Source organism: Oryzias latipes, chromosome 23 (assembly GCF_002234675.1).
Source record: "Oryzias latipes chromosome 23, ASM223467v1".
Lineage (NCBI taxonomy): Eukaryota > Metazoa > Chordata > Actinopteri > Beloniformes > Adrianichthyidae > Oryzias > Oryzias latipes.
In genome coordinates this window covers 825,598-848,951 of record NC_019881.2, presented here as the reverse complement: position 1 = coordinate 848,951, position 23,354 = coordinate 825,598, and the positions used below count along the sequence as shown (strand labels likewise).

The window sequence follows — 23,354 nt, the reverse complement described above, 5'->3', positions numbered from 1 at the left end:
ATGCTGCTACGTTACGTAGTCTGCAGTACGTCCACGTTTGATGGTTTCAGCATTGTGTAGTGTAAATGCAAAAATCGGATACGGGTCACTTTTGAAAGATGATGTAAGCGGGTCATCAAAAAAATCGGATATAGTCAGAAAATCGGATTTGGACATAAAGACCTGCAGTGTAAATGCGGCCTTAGAGCCATTTTAAACGTTCTAAGATGTTTGTGCTGAAATGTAGGTCAACTTTGAAGCCCAGCTGTTCTATTGGCTGAGGAGGTATGACGTAGGTGAGGAGGGTTTGTTGGTCCGTTAGCGAAGCTGGAGAGCGCACTAGTTTTTGACCTTACTTTAAAGTTCTTTTGTTTATATGTTTTTTGTATTTACATTTTTGTAACAACTTTCTTGGGAATTAAACATTCAAAACAAAGAACTTGGACTGTGGAAGTTCATTAAAGAAGGCGCGTCAACTATAAGCTCTGACTCTACAGTTTAAGTGTGTATTTTAGAAATTAGACAGATCCACATTTACAGGGACATCCCTAGTAAATACTAATCGCAAGTCGACCTGTCAAAAAAAAAGTAAAACTAGAACAGGACACAAATTCTGTAAAAACTGTGTTAAAAACCTGTTAATATCTAGAAATGACCAGACAGTAAAACAATAGAACAGCTTATTAAAAAATGTCAAAACTGCATTTCACTTACAACTGCCTTGAGGAGACTTTCACATGTTTTCTGAGCGGTGCTCATCCAGCCTTGTGAGCAGTGATAGCAGACTTTCCCCTTAGTGCATCCTGACAGAGATCAGTAGAGTTCTTATGTTATTCTTAAAAAACACTTAAAACAGTTTTATAAACATTTTTAAAAGTTTTATTCAAATTTCAGTCTAAAAAGGTTGAATAATACACAAAAGAATCTACTAACCACAATCTTTGCTGCACTCCAATTCACCATTTTCACAATTGCTTGTAACAAAACAGAAAACAGGTTATGAAGCAGATACTCCAATATTTTCCTTTGCCTGAGAGACACATTCCTGTCAAACGTACCATAGCAGACCGTCAATAACTTTTTGTCCTGGTGGAGTTGTACCGCCAAGGTAATGACACGGACATTCAGCTTTTGAGATGCAGACGTTTGTGTCACCCAGGTGTGTCCCCTCTGGACAGCCGCATCCCTCCACTGGATCGTCCTTGACTTCACAGCGGGGGTCATTGCCAGACAGGGAGCTGCAGGTACTGTTGCAGATCACGTTGTTGTACGAGAACACTTGGTTCGTCTGACAGCTGATGGCTTTGACAGACAAATGGGAATCACATTAAACAACAGTCATGACATATCAATGAACAATGTTGGGTTTATCCAAATCACACTTTCTAATGTATTTTCAAAGGTTGAGTCCAAATGAGCCAGGCTTATAACACAGACCAGGGGAGTCCAAACCTTCTGCAAAGAGGCCCAGATTTGGTGAGATTGGAATGTGTGCTGACCAACATTTCTTTTAACTATTTTAATAACATCCAATTTAAGAGAACTATTCAATTAACGTGTTATTTCAGTGGCATACTTTTAATTTATTTCTATAGAATAAACACATTTAAATACAATTATGCTGAAATCCCAATTTGTTAATTTTTTGAACTGTTCATTCCCAGTTAGCTTGTTGTAGATAGCATGTCTTACTGCCTCTTTATGGTAAATATGAAAATGTGGTTCAGCCAACCATAATCAAGAAATTACACCCACAGTATTGAGAAAGGGCTGGGGGGCACATATTATTCATTTCATGAAAGAAACCTGTAGACCAGGGGTCGGGAACCTATGGCTCGCGAGCCATATATGGCTCTTTTGATGGTCACATGTGGCTCGCAGACAAATCTTTAATTATACTTTTTTTTATCATTAGTCCAGTTCTTCTCGGGCGCGATGCGATGCCAGAGGCGCACAATAGTAGCGGTGCTTGGAGAGAAAAATCTGCGCCAGCACTATCAGTTTACTATTATCTATAATTTCACAGAGTTTGTACCAGCTGGAAACCTGTGAATTGCCGTGCCTAAAAGTGCGCGCTCCTGTCTCTGAGAAAGAGCGCGCAGATGCGGGGACGGGATGTGTGAGGGAGAAAGCAGGGGGTGGGGGTGAGGGGTTGGGGGGACAGGCAGCAGGTGAATCGCGCAGGGATTGTAATAACCTAAAACCCGCTGCCCGTCACTCACTGCAGTGTGTGAGTGTGTGTTTGACTCCAGGTCTGCATGTGATCAGTCTGTCTCACATCTACAGAACATTCAGACCTACGATCACGTTTAAATTCTCAACGCCTGCACGAAGCAGAAACTCACCACGTATCAACCAGACTAGACCATCAGCAAAGCGACCACGAGAAATACTCATCATTTATCAGCAACAGCATAACAATGTTATTCAAAATAATCCACAGACTTATTGTACTTTAAAAATGTTGAAATTACATCAAATGCACACATTCACTTGTATATTTAGTTTTAAACATATTGTCGCGGACTGAGTTGGGTGGCTGTTGGGCCGCGTTAAAAGTTCTGGAGTTCATTGAACGCATCATGCAGAGATCTGATTGGCCCTCAGTTCTGTCGCTCAGCCTGTTGTTAGGTAGTTTGGACCAATGGGGTTCAGCTATGGGCCGAATGAGGAAAATGGGAGGGCTGGAGCGGGAGGGGGGAATATAAAGTTGGGAGAAGCGCTCTCTCTCGTCTCGTGTCGACAGGAAAGATTCAGGAGTTGCTGAATTAATTGTACGGCGTTTGTTGTGGTCTACAGTAACCAGAATAAAGAACCTTAAAAGAGGTTAAGTCTCCGTGCCTCAGTGTGGGAAAGGGACGCTACATTATTGTGGCTCTTTCGAAATTACATTTAAAAATATGTGGCGTTTATGGCTCTCTTAGCCAAAAAGGTTCCCGACCCCTGCTGTAGACCCTTAGAAATTTGATCATGGGCTGCATTTGGCCAACAGGCCAGACTTTGGACATGCATGTGGGCATAGGAATTTACTTGCAATACCAAACAGCGTGCAGAAAATGACAGAAGGCAAGGTGGGAGCTAAAGGAAATGTCAAAAAGAGAAGACTTTTCAACCCGAGTCCTTAAAGCTACAGTCGTTACCAGAAGGACATAAAATTAGAGAAGACAGGACTAACTTCCTACTCAAATGTGTTCTGAGAGAAGATCTAGAACTATGTAGTTCTCACTCCTTGTGACTTAGTCCTTAAAACTAAGGTTCAGATCCTTGGATCCATCTTAGTGTCAGTACATTGACTGTATATAAGAACTGGACTGAGTGAATGTCACTCACAGAAAATTGCTCCAATGAAATAAAGTCAATTCAGTCGCCATTTTTTTGCAACATGGATGCTTCCATATTCGATCCGGACAACGTCATAAGTAGTTATGGATTCTAGTCGGTCTGACTCAACATTGTTATGGCAACCACTCCAGCCAATGATGAGTGAGCAAGTTGGAAGCCTACACCCCTACTACTCTGAGGCAGGCTATGCGAAATCTGTTAATTAAACTTTCTGAACATTCAACATGAAACCGCATACTTTTATTGAGCTATTGGCCAGTTCATAACGTGAATAACTTTCTCTAACTAATTAATCCAAAAAAAGCAGGACTAGCAAAAATATTAAGGAAGGTTTCAGAGCAAGAATGGTTGTTCTGACTTATTAAATGACTGAGTAACAGCTGTTTATTTCTCAGTAGAGGTTTATGGAGTTTTGGCTTCTTGGAGTGCAAGGGGGGCGGGGTCACTCAGTCCAGTTGTCATGTACAGTCTGTCAGGGTTGTGATTTTTTCTTAATAAAGAGAAGAACCACACAGGAGATGAGAACTTTTGCTAGACCTCTGCAGAAGGAGAATCGGTCTGTGACAGAGGAGTTCTGCCTTCCAGTGTATCCAGTCTGGTTTTATTGGTGGCCAGGGGTTGATAACATGAAAGTTGGTCATTCAATCAAGCAGTACAGCAAAATCATATTCTTGTATAATCAGAACTTTTCAGGTCATTGTTTTCTTACTGAAAGATAGAACTTAGACAATCATATCATGGTGATAATAGCGTGTAAGCAAATGATAATTACATAACCCTAACACAGTCCAACGGTATGATATCAGCTCATTGCACACAAAAATAATTTTCTGTCCCTTACTGAGGCAAACAAGGTCTTTTAATTACATAAAAATGGATCCCTAAGCCTTTTTTTCAATATTTTTTAATTTTTTTCGTTTTTCATGAAATAGAAAATGCAAACAATGCAATAGTCTATAATGACAAATTTGTTTTACTATTGTTTTTTATTTAATTCATTTAAATCTAGTTTTATTTATAGCTTAAAATCACAAGAACAGTCGTCTTGATGGGCTTTGTGCGCATAAATGTAGGGTAAACATAAAATAAAATCAACTTAATCTTCATGAAGAGCACGTAGTTGGCATTGAAATGTCAGAACATTTGAAAAGCAGACTTACAAAATATTAGCATTAGCATTAGCAGTGTGACTCATCTCTTGTGATTATTGTCAAAGCAGCATATTTACTAAAATGTGAACCTACTGCAGTTGGTCGATGACCTCCAATCTCCAAGTTTAATACCCAGACCAGTGCAGGCTTTAGCGTAGTTTCCCAGAGCCGTGCACACACAATCCTCCTTGTTGCTGCCGCATGTACAGGTTGTTTTTATGCAATCCTGGAAACAGCAGTTCAGAAAAGATGAATTTATGCTACATATTTAAATACCATTCATATCAACTGTTTGGTTGGTACGTGTAAACGTTCTTACTGCTCGATACGCTTCAGGTGAGATGTAGCTATGGCATTCAGCAAATACTTTATTATTAATTAATGCAGCACATCTGTCAGCTGCAAATATTTCTGCAAAAAACATCAAAAGACAATAAAGTTATTTGGAAAACCCTTTTAGTCTGAATCATTCTTTTCTCATAGCAAAGCTGGACTGGAACAGAAATTATATGATGTCTTTAAAATTCTCCATGTTTTATAAAAATATTCAGTATTTTAGCAGGTGTTAATAAAAGCTGGTTATTACCAGCAGCGGAGTTCACACAGACAGTAGGTATGTCCTCTGTGGTGCACTGAGAACCTCCCGTTAGACCATAAGCCCAAGACAAAGCAAAAGGCCCAGATGAGCTCTCTCTAATGTTGTTGCTCGAAGTGAAATCGTCTGTTGTGTCGTTGTTGCCGTTGCCGCAAAGACCTGCAGAGAGTTTTCATATTAGAAATATTTAAAGGAGTCATATCATGGAACATGTATACTCTCTTATTCTTGTGATGATGTTGGTATCTTGGATTATTTAGGATGATGTTGGCCTACCTGACAGAGTTTCAATGTTGTTTCCAGGCAAAGTGATGTATAGCTGCATTATAGGAGACATCTGAACCTGAATCTTCATATCAAAAGATGTTTGGACAAGAACAAACATCGAGGACTGCCAGAAAACCAGAGCTTGATCTGGTAGAAGAAAGATTTATGCGGTTTATTGATACGTAAAATGTTACAGGTTAAAAAAATGCAGAGTTTTAATATATTTTTTACCAGATTTATGGAACTCTGTAATCTCCTTTTCCTTCAATTTAACTTTTTTGTCTTCAAATGTATATGTTTCCTGCAAATTTTAAATATATTAACACCGATTATATGTTTTTAGAAAACTGACAGTTTTTTCACTTATTTTTTTTGTCAACTTGGAAACGTTTCGGTACCTCGAAAAGTTCTATTACAACTTTGGTCACTTCTATTTCTGAAGCTGAAAAGTCAGCTTTTATTGTCCAGTTGGAGCCCTGCATTTGGTCAAGGAAAGTTTAGGAAAACATGAGAAACTGAATTATGACAATAAATGTAAATAGTTGCATTATTTTACCTTTGAGACTACATATCTGCATCTTTTAGGCAGTGTGTAGGGCTTTCCATCAAATGTCTCAACAAACTGTCCTTCAACGGTGCACTTTGGAGGGCAGATGTTTGCTGAGCATACCCAATTCCCACCGTTACAAGAGCTGAGGACAGAAAACATCAGAGGAAAAACGTAAATGTCTTTGGTTTGGTTTCACATCGGAAATCCTAAAACTAAAGACACACCAGGTGTGTGACACGCGGTCAAGAATGTCCTAAACATGCTTTATTGAATACACATTTAGCCTATGGAGTTCACACTGGACAGGCAGGGAGGGGCTTCTTCTTCTTATGTAGCGCATGTCTGCCACCTACTGTTGGAAGACGTGTTTGGTGCAAACTGTCAAAGGAGCGTATATCTAGCAAATCTTGCAGCAGGTTTTTTCTGTTACAGCTCTATTCAGATGAATAGAACGACTTGGGGTCATTTAATTCCGGCCAGACACAAACCACAGTTAAAATATTCTCCTCCAGGATTTTCATACAGTTAGTACTTCTGTGAATAAGGAAGGACATCATCCAAGTTCCTGATTGGTCAAACTTTTAATGCGCATTCAATGACCAATCTGTTCTGTACGTATGGCCTGAAAACACTCATAAAAACTAACGTAGCTACGTGTAAACGCGAGTCTTGGATTTGGAAGCCCGAAACAGGCGTGTATGAACGTTTACATGGACTTTTGAGGACATTGGTCATCTAAAGACCTGTTGATGAGGGCGTTGCAAATGTTGCTTGAAAGGGAAGAAATCCTACATAAACCACATTGTGCAACTAAAAAGAATGCTGGTGATCTGGGGGGTATTCCAGGAAGCAGGTTATGCTAGCTCCCACGGTAAGTTTGAGGCTAAGGAAGTTGATAACCTCAGTTTTCGGTTCCAGAAATTGAGCTATGTTTCATGGTAGGTCAAGTTGCCATAGCAACTCATGCTCTGAACATAACCTGGTCGGGAGCAGGTTTAGTTGAAGGTTAGTTATTTTACAGAGAGATGAAGCAGCATGTTGTGTCCACTTGAAGATGACTTAGTGGATGAAGAAGCTCAGATAATACTTTTTCCACCATGAGAGGATGATAAGACCACATGGATGTTCGAAAGAGAAACTTTTTCACTTTGATCTAACTTAATTATTTGCTTCAGTTAAGATAAATAAAAATCTTTACTTTCATTCAAATTAATTCAATTAAGTAGGTGTAACTTTGGTGCTGCTGTTAGATCGGCACCGCAAGGGATTGTGGGATACCATTTCCTTTGCCTGTCTGGACGGATTTTGGTTTAAGTGTGGCTTTTTGACCAAATGTGTTTAGTTGTTTAGTTGTTTTACTGTGTTTTGCCGTGTTTTGCTGAGTTATCTTGTCCTACTGTGCTTATGTCTCTGCACCATGAGTGAGAGTGAAGGAGAGGATGATGAGTTTATATTACCCCTACTGATCATTAGGGTACTGTTAAAGATGGACAATGCTTTAATGAATTTGAGCGCAACCTGCATTTTTTCCCCGTCCTTTTTATTGTTATAAAAATGAGTATATCTGCCGGCTCATACTTAGACATATGAGAGATCAAGAAATATAATTAATTAAGATGGAAAAAATATTAATTGAATTGGAGTAATATGACATTTAGTTTGATAAATACATAAATTTGAGGTGTATAAACAATTATTGAGTTTTATAGACGACAGAAATTAGGTTGATTAAATTTAACTCAATTATTTGTTACCAATAGAAGTAATTCATTTAAGGTGGCAAAATTGGATAAGTTATATATATATGCGTCACAAGGAAAATAGAAATAAGATCAGAAACTCGTGCGTTTACTTTGTCTGTTCTTCTACTACAAGCAGAAACTCTTTCTTTTGCTGATGCAGCCGTGTTACTTTTTTTAAGGATGTATAATCTTCATACGCCGTCATTAAAATCTCAGACTCCGTCTCACTAAAGTATTGCGCTCTCTTTGGTTCTCCATGCGTTTCCATGGTGACTCCGGAAATCGGCGATCTATTGAGAATGTCTTTATGTACCTTCCGTGCACGAGCATTAACCCAGGGTTACCAAGTGGAGCGTAATTACGTTAACTCATATCCGGTCTTTTGGAACCGACATACCCAGAGTAAGCGAGTTCAGGCGGATTTCAGCCAGAGTTCAGGCTTAAAGTCAGGCTAGTTTAAACATGCTTCCTGGAATACCCCCCAGGTAGGATTGACTGAAATGGTAATAATAATAATAATAATAATAAACTTTATTTGTATTGCACCTGTCAAGATAAAAATCACAAAGTGCTTCGCAGTAAAACACAGAATATAAAAAAGAGTTCAGAAAAGCAATTTTAAAAAGATAGGTTTTTAGCTGCTTTTTAAAAGAAAACACAGAGTCTGCAGATCAGAGTCTGAGAGGAAGGCAGTACCAGAGCGATGGAGCCACTGCTGCAAAGACTCTGTCACTGTTAGTCTTTAACAAACAGCAGACACTGGTCACATGACCTCAGGGACCTGCTATTTCTAAATGAGTTATGCTACACATTTACCAGAGAACGTCTTGAACATGAAATGTCAAATACCATTTTCTTTATCATTTTAATTAAGTGACAGAATAAGCTGTGTTGAGGAAGGAAAAGAAAAAGCATTTTGGTGGATTGCTTTTTCATTTTATTTTTGAGTCAAAAAATGCAGCTTCATTTTGAAAATGAAAAAGCATTTCTGGTTTTAGTCAGCAGTGTCAAAGGCTGCGGTCAAGTCCAGTAGCAGTAACACAGAGCATTTTCCTGCATCCAGATGTCATTAGTGACTCTGAGAAGGTCTGTTTCAGTTGAGTGAGCTCCGGTTAAACCTGATTGAAACTGATCAAAAATGACATGACTGTCTAGAGCAGTTGTAAGTTGTTCAACTTTATTTAAAATTCTGGACATGAATGGGAGATTAGAAATAGGTCTACGAGCTGGAACCAAGTAGAAAAAGTAAAAGGGAAAAAAACTACAGTTTCCTGGCATTTACTTTTCTAGACACATTTCAACAAGTGCTCCCACTTTTCAAAACATCAACATTTTTCTTGATTTGTTCTCAAACCAAACAGAATTTGTTCAAATGCAGTCTGACACATAGCTGAAGAAATCGGAAAAGACTAATTTGGTATAAATGGTTATTGTAGCTAATTGTATTTGAAATATATATTTAACTACAACCTATTATTATTGTGTTTTCTGCACTACACTCTCCACTGAAATATAAGGCGCATTAAGTAAATCAAAAGAGTCACAGATAAATCCATCAGTCAGTCAGACTTTAACTGTGTTCACAGTAACTCTAGAAGTTTATTTGTGTCACGCTACACGTTAGCCATGTTAGCAAATTTACAATAACTCTACCTGTTACTCTAACCTTGTTGCAACACAAACATTGCGATACCTCTAAGAAAACTGATACTACGCTAAGTCCCAACCTAGGGACGTAGCTGATCAAACGTAGCTGTATTTATTTACAATGAGAATGTCATTTTTGATGTCCTTTTTTTGCTATTATTTATGAATGTTGTTTATGCTGCCACAGATACGTGAATTTCCCCATCATGGGATAAATAAAGTCATCGAATCTAATCTAAACTTGTTAGTAAGACGTAATAAAAGTCCAACACCACTACACATTAGCAACATTAGCTTATTCACAGTACCTTTAAATCCCAACAGTTCTACACTTTGGCCACATTCGCAATTTACAACAACAGTCAACCATGTTTGCAACTTGGACAGAAAGAGACGGACATTTGGACAGCGCACCGTATGGGGCGGCGTTTCTGAAGTGACAGAGTCAAATATTACCAGCAATATTTTTGATTCTTTAGTCTGTTTTAGGACAAAAAACAGGTTTCATTTTTAAATGCATATTGTCACCTTTTAATCAATGTATCTACAAATGCTGCATTTACTAGCTAAATATTTAATTTAAAGTTAAATAGAAATAGAGGTGCTGAGTATTTATATGGAAGAACTCCACAAAGCTGTTTGTAAACTACTCAGTGTGAAATCTGGGTCTTTTATGATGAACACGGAGCTTTTATTCTGGTGATGGGAAATGTTTTTAGACCAGTGAAAAATAATATTTTCTCACGCCACAACGATCATCTGTGACGTCACACCAGTGTTCACTGGTTACAAACTGCGTTAAACTGCTGAGGCTGAAGTAATGGAATACCTAAAGTCAGCTAAAATGAACATGGTTGAAATTTAATAGTTCTTTGTATTTTCAAAAGACTGGCTTAGTTTTAGATTTGATATTCAGTATATGAATCTAAGACCATAGATATTGGGATAGCAGTTTGTTTCCACATCTCACTTTGACCATGAATAAAGTCTCTAAAAGCAAAACTAGAATGTTTAAAGCTAGAGTTTGGTATAAATGGAAATTGGAGGAGAATATTTACTTTGAAAACCAAAAGCAAATGTGCCGTTCCCTTACCAAGACTGACACCTCGTGTTTCGGCTAGTCCCAGGTTGGTAAATCTTCCCAGCAAACACACACGGGCAGTCGGACCTCCTCACGCATTGTGATGCATTTACACGATCATTACGCACTTTTCCTGCAAAAGAGTTTGGAAAAACACTCACAAACTAGAATTTGGAATTGTCAAATACCAAATTTGGCGGTGAAATGATGAATTCTACAGCTTTTCACGGCTTACCGTCTCTACAGACGCAGGTTTGGACCGTCTCACTGGAGGACGGGTTTGGGTTGGAACAGCTTGGTGCAAAAGGAGAACCCGTTTCGTTAAATTTCAGTTCCCCGGGACAGGTGGGTTTCTCTACATGACCCACAAAGAAAAAGTAGTTTGGTGAAAGTTTCAAGAATCTAAATTTAAATATACAAAAAAGATAATAAACAAATAAAATAAAAATAAAAAATGACATTACAGCCAAAACTATTGAAATTGTAACTACAATAAATCTACAAAAAATATATATTTCTAAAAGATCACCCACCACAGAGTTTGGATTTAGTGAAATAAGGCTTGTCTTTACACTGCAGAGCGATCTCATTAAAAAAGCTGCATTTGACCTCCTTGCTTGCTTTGTAGTTGTTCTTTGAACAGATATCTTCATATGGTTTCCATTTCTCTTTAAGGCATTCAGTAGCAGGTGATAGAAATGTACTGCAATTCTGCAAATGGAGTTAAGAAAAGAATTTAAAACTTCAATTACAAATTGTGCAGAAGACAAGCGAGACCTGTTCAGGATTCTCTAGGGTTTGATCTGGAAAAAACACTGAATTCATTCAAATACTTTTAATTTTGAGAAGAAATTTCTATTTGGGATAAATTTACACAAAACAGAGAAACTGAAGGACAAGAAAAGGTGCTTTTAATATATTTATATTTTATGAGTAAGAATGAACTTACTTGATCGGTGCCCTTATAATCATCTGGAGTTTCACAAACATTATCAGGAGAAACACGAAGCTTCTCCACTAGATTCACTGAATTAAAGACAAAACACTGTCAATAATCAACATTTGAACAAATTCATCACAAGTTTAGAATAATGTGAATGTGCATCCAATTTACATGTTTTGAAACTAATATATCGGAAAGACCTTGAGAAAATTGCTCTTCCATTTACAATTTATTAAATAACTTTATATTTAAATACTTTTGACGAACCTACTCTATGAAAAAGAGCTAATATGATTAAAAGTAATAGTTGAATTATTTATGTATGAATATTTTTCAATCAATTTTATGACTAAAAGTTTGATAAATCTCTGCATAGATATTTCTGTTGTTTGTTTGAAATAAACTATTTCCAAATCCAAATATACATTATCTGCTATTAAATCACATAACGAGAACTGCATTTTGTTTCTTAATTCGATGTTTCTTTCGTAGAAACAAATTTTTGGTCCTTGCAGTCTGGACCATATTGTAACTGCTACGAGGGTCGAACACTCAAAAAGGTCCAAAACGTCAAAAAAACGCGTCAAAACGCCAAAAAATGGGGTCAAAAGTCGGCCAAAGCACAAAACGACACGACAATTGTGTAACGCAACAAAAATTCACACACACACGCACAACACCCCCGCACAAACGACAAAATTGTAGTCGCAAAAATGACGACAAAAACACAAAAAAAACCTCGAAAGAAGGGTTTAAAGCCAAAAAGACATGCCCAGCCTATAGTAAAAGACAGGCCGCATTGAAATACATAGGCCACCTGACTGCAAAAACTTCTATATTGTTTCTGCTTCGTTTCATTATTATTCCGCTTTCTTATCGCGCATTTGAGCGAAGATTTGACCCCCGCCACATAGCTGAAAACTCACCAACAGTGGCACACACCTAGGATAAATTGAAAATTAATTTTCGGCAAAGAGAACGTCACCCCCCCCCCCCCCTCCCCTCCCACGAAGATGATGACATCACGGCGAGCGTCCCCAACAAAAAAATGAATGGGCCGAAAATCGCCTATGGGGCCAAAAAAATGTTTTTCAAATTAGAGCTGGAGATATGCCAAAGAACATTTGAAATCATTATGGGATGGCCACACGACCTACCGCTTGCCGGCCATTTTGTGGCAAATTCAGAGAAATGGCGATTTTTATGTTTTTTGACAATATAGGAAAACGACACTTTTGTTTGAGCGATTTTCACGAAATCGGACACACATGCCACCAGTTTGATTCTACAACTACCAAAGAAGTTTCGTTGACCTTTGACCTCGGGAAGAGGCGTTCATCCTGAATTTTTTTTTAAAAAGCACCTTTATTACCAGATACAAAAGAAACTCGTCCTAGGGATTTTTATCAATCTTTTTGAAACTTCTTGGGCAATAATGGTAAGCTACTGTGGACAAAATGTTGGAATTAGAAGTTGTAGATTTTGAATGGCGTTCACGTGGCGAATTCGCAACTGTTGCGATTTTAGCTAGCTTGCACATTTTTTATCGGAATGTAAATGAAAATTAAATATGCGATTCCCTGGCCCACACTGAACAAAACGATGTCACATACGACAAAATCGATAAAGGAATGTGGGCGTGGTAAACAAAAACTATTGCAAAAGAAAGTGCTGACTCGGCCAAAAAAAATCTGATTTTTTTTTAAAGAATTGGCTAACGAAACCCAGATAACTTTGTCTGGTATATACAAACAAAGTTTTGAAATCATTACGTGATGGCGACATGACCAATGGTTTGGCGGCCATTTTGTGCCAAAATCTGCGATTTTGTGATTTTCACGTTTTTACACAGTATGGAAAAATGAACTTTTTTCCGAGCGATTTTCACAAAATTTTACTCGCATGTCCCTAGTGTAAGTCTACAATCACCTCTGGAGTTTTATCGACCTTTGACCGGCATCTTGAATCATCTATAAAAACACCTTTACCAACGGATTCAAACGTAAACTTAGATAAAATGAACAGAAAAGCCGCCATTTTGAAAAAAGTGTTTTTTTTACTAACTTATGATGTATAGCTCTCACCAATGGAGCAATGTGTTTTTCTGAGAGAGTTGATGATGCTAATTGCAATGCTAGCACTTTTGGCCATATTAGCATAGTTAGCATAATTAGCAAATGTAGCTTTGACTAGCCTTGATCAAAGGTGGGTGGTGAGGGCGGTGAGGGCAGTGGTGGTGCGTAGAGGTGGGCGTGGAAGACGGGTTGCGTCTGCGGGCCATACAATGCCACTTGCGGCTTTACTTTTTAATTTTTTTCAACAATTAAAGTTTCTCTATATACTAATTGTGAAGGAAATTGTTTTATTATTATCATTGTTTAAATGTATTTGTTTAAACGTGTCTTTAAATGTTAACTCAGATTGACCTTTTTACCTCTTCTGAAAACAGTTGTGTGTTTGTTCATCTGCTTCTCATCTCCCACCCAGGATGAGGGGTTTACGACACACTGTCCTGAGCTGATAAGGGATACTGTTTGAAGTTAGAATCCAACCAAATGGGTCATTATACGACACCCCCTAATGAACTTTTCCTCATTGTCTTGAAAATGTTACCTCCTTCTTGTGTTCTTAATAAAAGCATCACGAGGAGAGGCAGACCTTTGAGAAGAGCAGCGTGTTGGTTGTTATCTGTCACACTGGCTTCTTCTCCCTCGTGCATGAGAAACTTGATTCTTGTTGTGGTTTGTTGTTTATAATTGTGTTTTTCTTTAATGTCTAGATGCATTTATCTGACACTAATAAAATTAGTTTGTAAAAGTCATATGTTTTGAAACGGTATTATTAAAAGTAATAGCTCAATTTTTGTTTTTATTTAATACAAAACATTGTAATTTGATTTATTAATAACAGCTTGACAGAGACACCAACCTTATATATTATTAGTTCACACTCACTATAAACCGGTTTATTATACTTTATTATATTATATTATATTATATTATATTATATTATATTATATTATATTATATTGTGTTTTTTTAGCTTTTTTTTAGCAAATTAAAAAGGCAGGTTATTTTGACTATTTATGATTTCATAATTAACTTCACTTCACCCTCCTTGCCTCCAGTGTGGCTCCACTGGTGTGTGAATGTGTATGAATGTCCCGGTGATGGTCAGAGGGGCCGTAGGCGCCAACTGGCAGCCACGCCTCTGTCAGTCTGCCCCAGGGCAGCTGTGGCTACAACAGTAGCTACCATCACCAAGTATGAATGAATAATGGACACACTGTAAGCACTTTGGGTGTCTTGAAAAGTACAGATAAATCTAATCCATTATTATTATTATTATTATTGAATACAATAAGAATCAAATTTCATGAAAAATATTTTAAAGCTGGGTTGTTATTTCATTTTGAAATGTCAAAGCCATATTTTTTCTGTTTGAAATACCTTGGCTTCCATTACTGCTGCACAGTCCTGTTGTGTCAGGTTTAAGTTCTTGCTCCAACTCCACCTTAAAGTAAAACAATTAAGAGAAATATATTTACATATAATTCACATCTATTGGTGCTTTTATTTTGACAGGTGCTGCCTCTGGAACTTCATACCCAAAGAGTCTCAATTCCTCCAGTGACGTTGTTCCAAGTGACAGTGAGAGGAATCAACTTGCTCATCAGTCTTTTGTAGACACCGTAATCGAATATTTGCAGATAAGTTTGGTCATAAGGCAGAGAAATACTGCAGAAAGAGAAAAAAAGTGCTGGGATTTCATCTTTAAGTGATCTCAAATCTTCATACTTCTTCATCAACCGTCTAAATGCATAAAATAAGGTTTTCTATGATGAATGCAGCATGCCATAGCTTCAACCCTTTGATGCCTTTTGATGCTAGTCCCACTCCAATCATCTTTTGATCTATTGTAAAAGCGTTCCCAGGGTTCTTTTATTTGTGATTATGACGTTCATAGACAATATTAAAAAAAAACCTGAGTCTATTTCTAGGACATAGTTTCTGCAGAGCAGGAGGAGTTCATTAGAGATTTGCCTCTGAGTTGTGGGTGGGACCATTGGCATGGAGTGGGTCCGCCCCACTACCCAACATCCTTGTGTTTACACCCTCTTCTGCTAGCTTATAGCCCCCCCACAACCCCAACCTAGTCTAGATCCTGTATGGATCTAGTCACATCAGAATGGAGCAGAGCAGGGAGCTACTTTTTTATTTTTCCTGCTCCTGGTTCCCGATTTGATAAACCAACAATCTCAGAAAGGCAATTTGAAGCTTTATTTTCTTTGTATATCTCCCCCGACATCAAGAAATGACACAAGGAACACGTTAAAAACACCAAAAACACCATTTTCATTGGAGTGGGTCTTTAGGTGAAACCCCATTAAATGAGCTTTAAGTAAAACAATAAAAGCTACTTAAAACAATCAATGATTCTATTCAACTTTTCATTTACTTCTCATTAAAGTATTTTAATATTCAATTTATCTATTAGGTTTATCATTAAAATTTGTTAGTGATGACAAATTGTCCAATAAATGTGTAAACACAGCAGGTTAGGCAGGAATATCAAACCTTTCAGATTTCACCGTGATGCTCTTGGCCTCCAGAACTGTTATAAGTCCGTTGATTATAATCTCAACCCGAGACATTAACAAAGAATCTTTGTCCCGCTGTACGATGATGCTGCATTCAAAGTTGTCGTGAGTGAAGTGGGTCAGGTAGTAGCGGCAGGAGGAACGCATGTAGTAAGCGCTGCCATTGAAGTTCTGGAAAACTCCACTGCCAAAGGTCTTGCAGGTGTCTGATCACAGAGGAAACAGGATGTAAATATCTTTCCTCGCTCAAAAATGTAGCAGATAAAAAAAGATGAACAGTTAAAATAAATTTCTGTATAGCTGGAAATGAACTACCACATCATTTGATGTTAATGCACTATTTTCCTATGTGTGTAGCGTCATCCCTAATATTATTCATATTTGAATAATCTGTTCCGTTAAGTTTAAGAAAACACAGTAGAGACGATGTACTTATATCCAAAACTAGATGAGTAACAATCTATACGATTTATATTGCTATGATCAATCAGATCCATCTGCAAATTGTCAATCAAATTGACCTTTACCATAATAAAAATGTTTCAAAATAAAATACATTGATTACAAATATTAGAAAATATCATTTGGATTGAGGCACTATAGGTTTATTTTACTATAACCTACAAACAACCTTCAAGACATTCAAGGAATCTGGAAAAGTTCCGCTGCAGTTCCGTTCCTCTCTGAGTCACACTGCTTGACTTTTGGCTAAAGATCCTCTGGATCAGTTTAGATCAGTGAATCGGATCAGACCAGGTCAACCAAATGAACCAATATTGACTGAAATCATATCGTCATCCAAAAATGTTGTTAAAATTATCAGTACACCCCTATTCAAAACACATTAAAAGGGGGATCAGAAGGACTTTTTGCAAAGTGTTCGAAAGATTTTTCATGTACTTTTGTAATGAAAACTGGAATTGGTCATGAAAATAAAATCTCAATCTCATTTTACAATACAGTGCTTAAGGAGTATTTTAGTGATATTAACATGGTACTTTTGTTGTATCTACTGGGTACTTACATGATACTTTCTCTGTATTTATGTCCTACTATGATATATGTGATAATGAGAGTATTTTCCCATACTTACATTTTTTAGAAGGAGTGGCTCCCATAGACTCCCCTGTCCCAATTACTAAAAAAAGTGAAAACAAAGATAGTTGTTACCTTAATGGATAAATACATTTAAAATGAGTAAAATTATAGAAACGTCATTATTACATATATGACACTAGATTAGGGTTAGAGTTTAAAATATGTCTCAACTGGGTACAACAAAAAATTAAAAGATCTTTGAATAACAGCATCACAATTACAAAAAAATCAGCATTTTATGGTAAACGACATTAAATGAACTACAATAAAATATGTATATAATTTCAAAGTAAGAGTTTTAATGCGTTTATATTACCTGAGACAAAGAACAAGCAGACTGCCAGTACGCGGCGCCGGGATGTCATGTTTCCAGATGTTCGTGCTGCGACCACGCAGCTCAAACCCCAAACGTACAGAGAGACCCACCGATCCACTTATATATGCAAAGCATCACGCAGGTCACCACCCTGTGTACATAGATGCACCCATTTGTTTACTTCTTGCTCCTTCCAAAGAAAGTCATACAGAATTATAAAAACAACCAAATCCTGGTTTTCTGGTTTCCTGTAGACACATCCTGATGATCATGTTACGTTTTGAAGAAATGCAGAAAAGAACAACAGAGGACTTTAAATAAACGTCACAGTAGAGAAATACACACATGGCTGTACAAATACTATGAAAGACAATTAACTGTTAATGTAGAATTTGAAACACGAGCCTTCATCTGATGTTCCTCCTTTGATTTATCTGGAAAGAATCACATCTAGAGTTCTGATGAGAATTGCAGAAAAACATTTCTAAAATGTACAATAAAATAAAACAGAAAACATAAAAAGCCTGGAAGATGAAAACCTTTAAAAAATTTATGTTTTTATTTAAAGACCATCTCCACAAAAAATGGGTTTTTGGTGTTTCTGACATGTTATTCAGAATCAGAAATCCTCTTATTATCACTGTAACACAAGAAGCTTGTAACAATGAAATTCCTGGTGCTCTCCAGCTGCTTGAACAATATAAATAAAGTAAAATACATAAATAGAATAAAATAGATGTTAAAAAATCTGTGGAACTATGGATGTATACATTTATACAAACCTACATACATGTATTGCTCATAACTGTTATTGCACTTCCAGAGTGTTAAATATTGCAAATAACTGGTATACAGTTGTTACAGTGTTTTTCTTTTGTTTGCCTTTTTGTTTTTGTTTTTTTAAAAGGTTCACATTTTGTTCAGGACGTTGACAGCTCTGGGGAAAACCTATTCTTTATTCTTTTGGTGCGAGCTCTGTGTGTTCTGTACCGTCGGCCTGACGGTAGCAGTTGGGACAGGTGGTGGTTGGGATGGTGGGAGTCCTCGATAGTTTCTTTGGCTATGCTTGTGTAGCGAGAGCTAGCAATGTCCTCTAGGCTGGGCAGGGGGGAGTCAGTGATTTCCTGGGCTGAGTTGATCACCCTCTGCAGCGCCTTCCTGTCTGCGGCTGAGCATCCTGCATACCAGGCTGTGATGCAGGACGTCAGGAGGCTCTCTATGGTGGCTCTGTAGAAGGTCACCAGCAGCTTCTTTCCAGGTTGTTACTCCAGAGTTTCTCAGGAAGTGGAGGTGCTGCTGAGCCTTCTCTACTGCCGCTGAGGTGTTTTCACCTCAGTTTTCCTCAGTGATAAGCACACCCAGGTAGTGGATGGAGTGGGCCCTGTCCACGCTGACCCCATTTATGTATAGTGGGGGTGGGTCCACTCTCCCCTTCCTGAAATCCAGGATTACAGCGGGGAAATTAAGTATTGAACATGTCAACATTTCTCTCAAAAAACATTTCTAATCGAGCTATTGACACGAAATTTTCACCAGATGTCGGCATCAACCCAAGTAATGCACACATAGAAAGAAATCCAAACATTTATGTCCATTAATGAAGTTATGTGTAATAAAGTGAAATGGCACAGGGAATAAGTATTGAACACATGAAGAAAAGGAGGGGTAAAAAGGTCTGGCAAGCCAAGAAAGCAGCTGGAGTTTGTCAGTATTCAGAAGGTTAACCTGCCCCCTATTAGTGCAAAGTAATATCAGCTGGTATAGTCCTGATTAGGGCTGTGACGATAACCGCATCACCGCATCACCGCACGTTTTGTTTTTTGGTTAAGTTTTGCATATGGTGCGTGAATGGAGCTATAATAAACACATTAAACACATTCATCTTTCCTGATAATTGACTTTTTCTACTAGTCCTGTGTTCAGACTTTCCTTCTTTTTTCAGACTGTTTTCTCCTTCTCTCCCACCGCTCTCTCATAGGCAAGCTCTCAGTGCCTCCGCGCTGCACGTGCCACGCGGCTCCCTTTACACACTGGAGCGCGCTTTCAGAAGCACACAAACTCATTTTACAACAGAAGTTTTCATCTCGCGAGGAAATATGACAAATTTACTGCGTTCTAATCGTTAATTTACATTGTATTCATTTCCGTTTCAAGCTGCGTGCGTTCTTAAGGGCGCGCGACACGGCCGCCCGCCGGAGGATTTTGTGTGTGTAGGGAGGGGGGGGGGTTATTAGGGTTCACCTTCACTCCAAACATGAACGCGCACTGTTAGATTTCCATGAATATCACTACATGTTTTGTTTGGCAACTATTTTTTGCAGCGTAACGTTACGTGTCTGTATAAACAAAGGCGGAGCCTCCTGCCCCGCGTTCTTCATGGCTACCGGAAAAGTGACAGTGTCTGCAGTCTGTTTATTACTGGGCAATATTTAATATTCTGAGAAGATGTGTGTACCAAAGAGCACAGGTGAAGGCTCGCGTGCAGCTAGAGAACGGTCCGCTGCAGAGGGATCAACACGCACCCCCAACACACATGTGCGCACCTTCCTCCTACGTACATGCAGCGCTGACCCACACAGTCACAGTCAATCCACAACACCTATATGGGTTTTATAAATAGCTAGTTCATTAGTTAGGTAGTAGTTAGTTGTTACTGTTATTTTATAATAAAGAATACTACGTTGTAATTGTATTTATTACTGATGCGGCCGCCGGGGGATTTTCTTTTTTTGGGGGGGGGGGGCTGCGGTTAACCGCGACACCGCGCCCCCTGGTGGTTCATCACCGCGGTAATGAAAAATCCGACACCGTCACAGCTCTAGTCCTGATTGATGCCTTTTAAAAAGGTTTCTCACCAGCAAGGTGTTAGACAAGAAGCATTGCATGATGGGTAAAAGCAAAGAGCTGTCCAAAGACCTACGCAACCTTATTGTTGCAAAACACACTGAAGGCATTGGTTACAGGCGCATTTCTAAACTTCTGAAAGTTCCAGTGAGTACCATTGGGGCCATCCTCCGGAAGTGGAAAGAACACGGCATTACCATAAACCTGCCACGGCCAGGTGCTCCTCGCAAGATTTCAGACAGAGGAGTCAGAACAATCATCAGAAGGGTTCTCCAACAGCCCAGGACCACTCGTGGAGAGCTTCAGAAAGACCTGGAATCAGCAGGTACCGTTGTTTCAAAGAAAACAATAAGTAATGCACTCAACCGCCATGGCCTCCATGCACGCACACCACGCAAGACTCCATTTTTGAAGAAGAAGCATGTTGAAGCTCGTTTGGAGTTTGCAACACAACATTTGGATAAACCCATGGCATTCTGGGAGAAGATACTCTGGTCAGATGAGACCAAAATTGAACTCTTCGGATGTCATAAGACACAACATGTTTGGAGGAAAAATGGCACCGCACATCACCCCCAAAACACCATACCCACAGTCAAGTTTGGAGGTGGGAGCATCATGGCGTGGGGCTGTTTTTCAGCATGTGGTACTGGTAGACTTCATATCATTGAAGGAATAATGACTGGAGAAAAGTATCAAGACATTCTTGATCAGAATCTGCTGTCATCTGCCAGGCTGCTGAAGATGAAAAGAGGGTGGGTCTTTCAGCAAGACAACGATCCCAAGCACACAGCCAAGGTAACACTCAACTGGTTGAAGAAAAAGACAATAAAGCTGCTAGAATGGCCCAGTCAATCACCAGACTTGAATCCAATTGAAAACCTTTGGAAAGAACTGAAGATCCGGGTTCACAGAAGAGACCCCCGGAACCTTGAAGATTTGAAGGCAGTTTGTGTGGATGAATGGGCCAAAATCACACCTGAGCAATGTATTCCACTGGTTTCTCCATACAGGAGGTGTCTTGAGGCTGGAATCACCAACAAAGGTTTTTGCACTAAGTAGTAAATAAATTTCAGTAAGTGTGTTCAATACTTATTCCCTGTGCCATTTCACTTTATTACACATAACTTCATTTATGGACATAAATGTTTGGATTTCTTTCTATGTGTGCATTACTTGGGTTGATGCCGACATCTGGTGAACATTTCATGTCAATAGCTCGATTAGAAATATGTTTTTTGAGAGAAATGTTGACGTGTTCAATACTTATTTTCCATGCTATATTTCTTTAGTCTTTGTGGTGTTCAGGTGGAGGCTGTTTCCTGAGCACCACTTTTCCAGTCTGGAAAGTCTCATCTTCCCCTGAGATGAGCCCGACCACAGCGGTGTCATCAGCAAATTTGATGATGGAGTAGCACAGGTAGTGTCCTTTTTGTTATGAGTGATGACAAAGATGACTGCGGCTCCACCAGGGGAGTTTCCTGCACTCCAGTGTGTGACAACTGCAACCCAGGACACTGCAGACTTCAGGAAACTGTTCAGAAGCTTTGACTGGAGCTCAGTCTAAGACTGGATCTGTCCTGAGGTCCGCGCACCACATCCTCCGTTTCAGCAACCTCAGAGGATTCACCCTCCACAATAAATCCGAGACTTCACATTGGATTGATGTCTGTCAGGAAACATCACACTGGAGCTCCCATTTCTCCACCTGAGCCTGCTGGAGCGGAGGTTGCTTCTCCTGTGGACACCCGTCATGCCTGATATATCATTCTCTGCCATTCAGCGTCATATATCAGTCCACATCACCAATAGATATTCAAATCATCTTTGTCTTTGCCAACACTAGCTGAGATCCAGCAACCCCCATGGGGAGGTCCAGTTGTCCCCCCACCTCATCCTATTTTTGTTCAAGCGTCAACAATAAGTTTCTGTGTGCAGAAAACAGAAGAAACTGACAAACATTTTGTACAAAGTGGCTGGAGTGTCCCCCAGTGCAAATATAGTCCGCCAAGATGGCGGCGCGCGTAGGTGCTGTGGCTCTCGGCTCCCCATTCAGTGCTTCCTTTTCTATATTTTCTTTATTCCTTTTCTTTACATTCTCATTTTTATTTTTATTCTTGGGCGTTGCTAACACCCAATACACTCGTCAGACGCTCTTGGACATTGGAAACCGACATCAAGCCGCTGTTTCCAGCAACTTCCACCATGAGCACAACATTCCGAGCTACATAGCGAGACCCCCGGGCTCACCTTGGATTATTGTCGGTACTGGCAGACGACGCAGGCGGAGGAGGGAGAGGAAGCAGAAGCAAGGCTGCAGGTCTGGCGTCGTGCTAAGACTACGGAAACAACCACACAAGCCACCTCTACCGAGCCTTTTCCTCTCAAATGCCAGATCGCTGGTTCACAAAATGGACAACTTGAGGTTACAGCTGGTCGGAAATTATCATGTTAACAACTGCTGTGCGCTCATCATCACAGAAACTTGGCTTCACCCGGACATTCCCGACGCTAGCATGCAACTCGTACGCCACACTCTGCTGCGCGGGGACAGAACAAAGGACTCCGGTAAGAGCAGAGGGGGGGGACTCTTTTACTGCACGAAAACTGGTGCAACAACGGGACGATCATCGATCAGCTGTGCACCCCCGACGTGGAGCTCATGTCTGTTAGATGTCGGCCCTTTTTTCTTCTGAGAGAGCTGACTGTTGTTATCATCACGGCTGTGTACATCCCGCCGGACGCCAACGTAAACACAGCGCTCTCTCTCCTGCTGAGCGCCATAAACAAACAGCAGTGGGCTCATCCCGATGGCGTTCACATTGTTTCAGGAGACTTTAATAAGGCCAACTTAAAGACTGTTCTCCCGAAGTTCTACCAACATGTGAAGTGTTCTACAAGGGGGGAGAACCTTCTGGATCATGTTTACACTAACAACAAACATGCATACAGAGCCACCCCCCTCCCCCACCTCGGGCAGTCAGACCACCTTTCCCTTCTGCTCTTCCCAGCCTACACCCCCCTCATACGCCGAACCAGGCCCACCACAAAGACCATCCCAACCTGGCCTAAGGATGCCCTCCCCATGAAACAGTCCAACACCACCCCACCACGCCGGACCCACCCCCAACCCCCACCGCTCCCAGCACACCCCCACTCACTGTACAGGAGCACGACGTCAGTAGGGGTGCTCCTAGCA

At 39.5% G+C, this 23,354-nt stretch overlaps 1 protein-coding gene across 1 annotated transcript; it reads right to left on the bottom strand.

Moving 5' to 3' along the window:
• Positions 1–907: 907 nt before the first annotated feature.
• Positions 908–21,910, bottom strand: LOC101166770 (mucin-19-like). Its single transcript, XM_023952685.1, has 17 exons — positions 21,864–21,910; positions 18,302–18,538; positions 17,312–17,391; positions 15,875–16,103; positions 14,905–15,034; positions 14,747–14,810; positions 10,590–10,709; positions 10,367–10,487; positions 5,891–6,026; positions 5,733–5,810; positions 5,566–5,635; positions 5,344–5,481; positions 5,059–5,226; positions 4,792–4,901; positions 4,566–4,698; positions 1,038–1,281; positions 908–953 (listed from the first exon to the last, which is right to left on the bottom strand). Exons 1-17 carry the CDS (start codon positions 21,908–21,910, stop codon positions 908–910), a joined length of 2,151 nt encoding a protein of 716 aa, XP_023808453.1.
• Between the last annotated feature and the right edge of the window lie 1,444 nt (positions 21,911–23,354).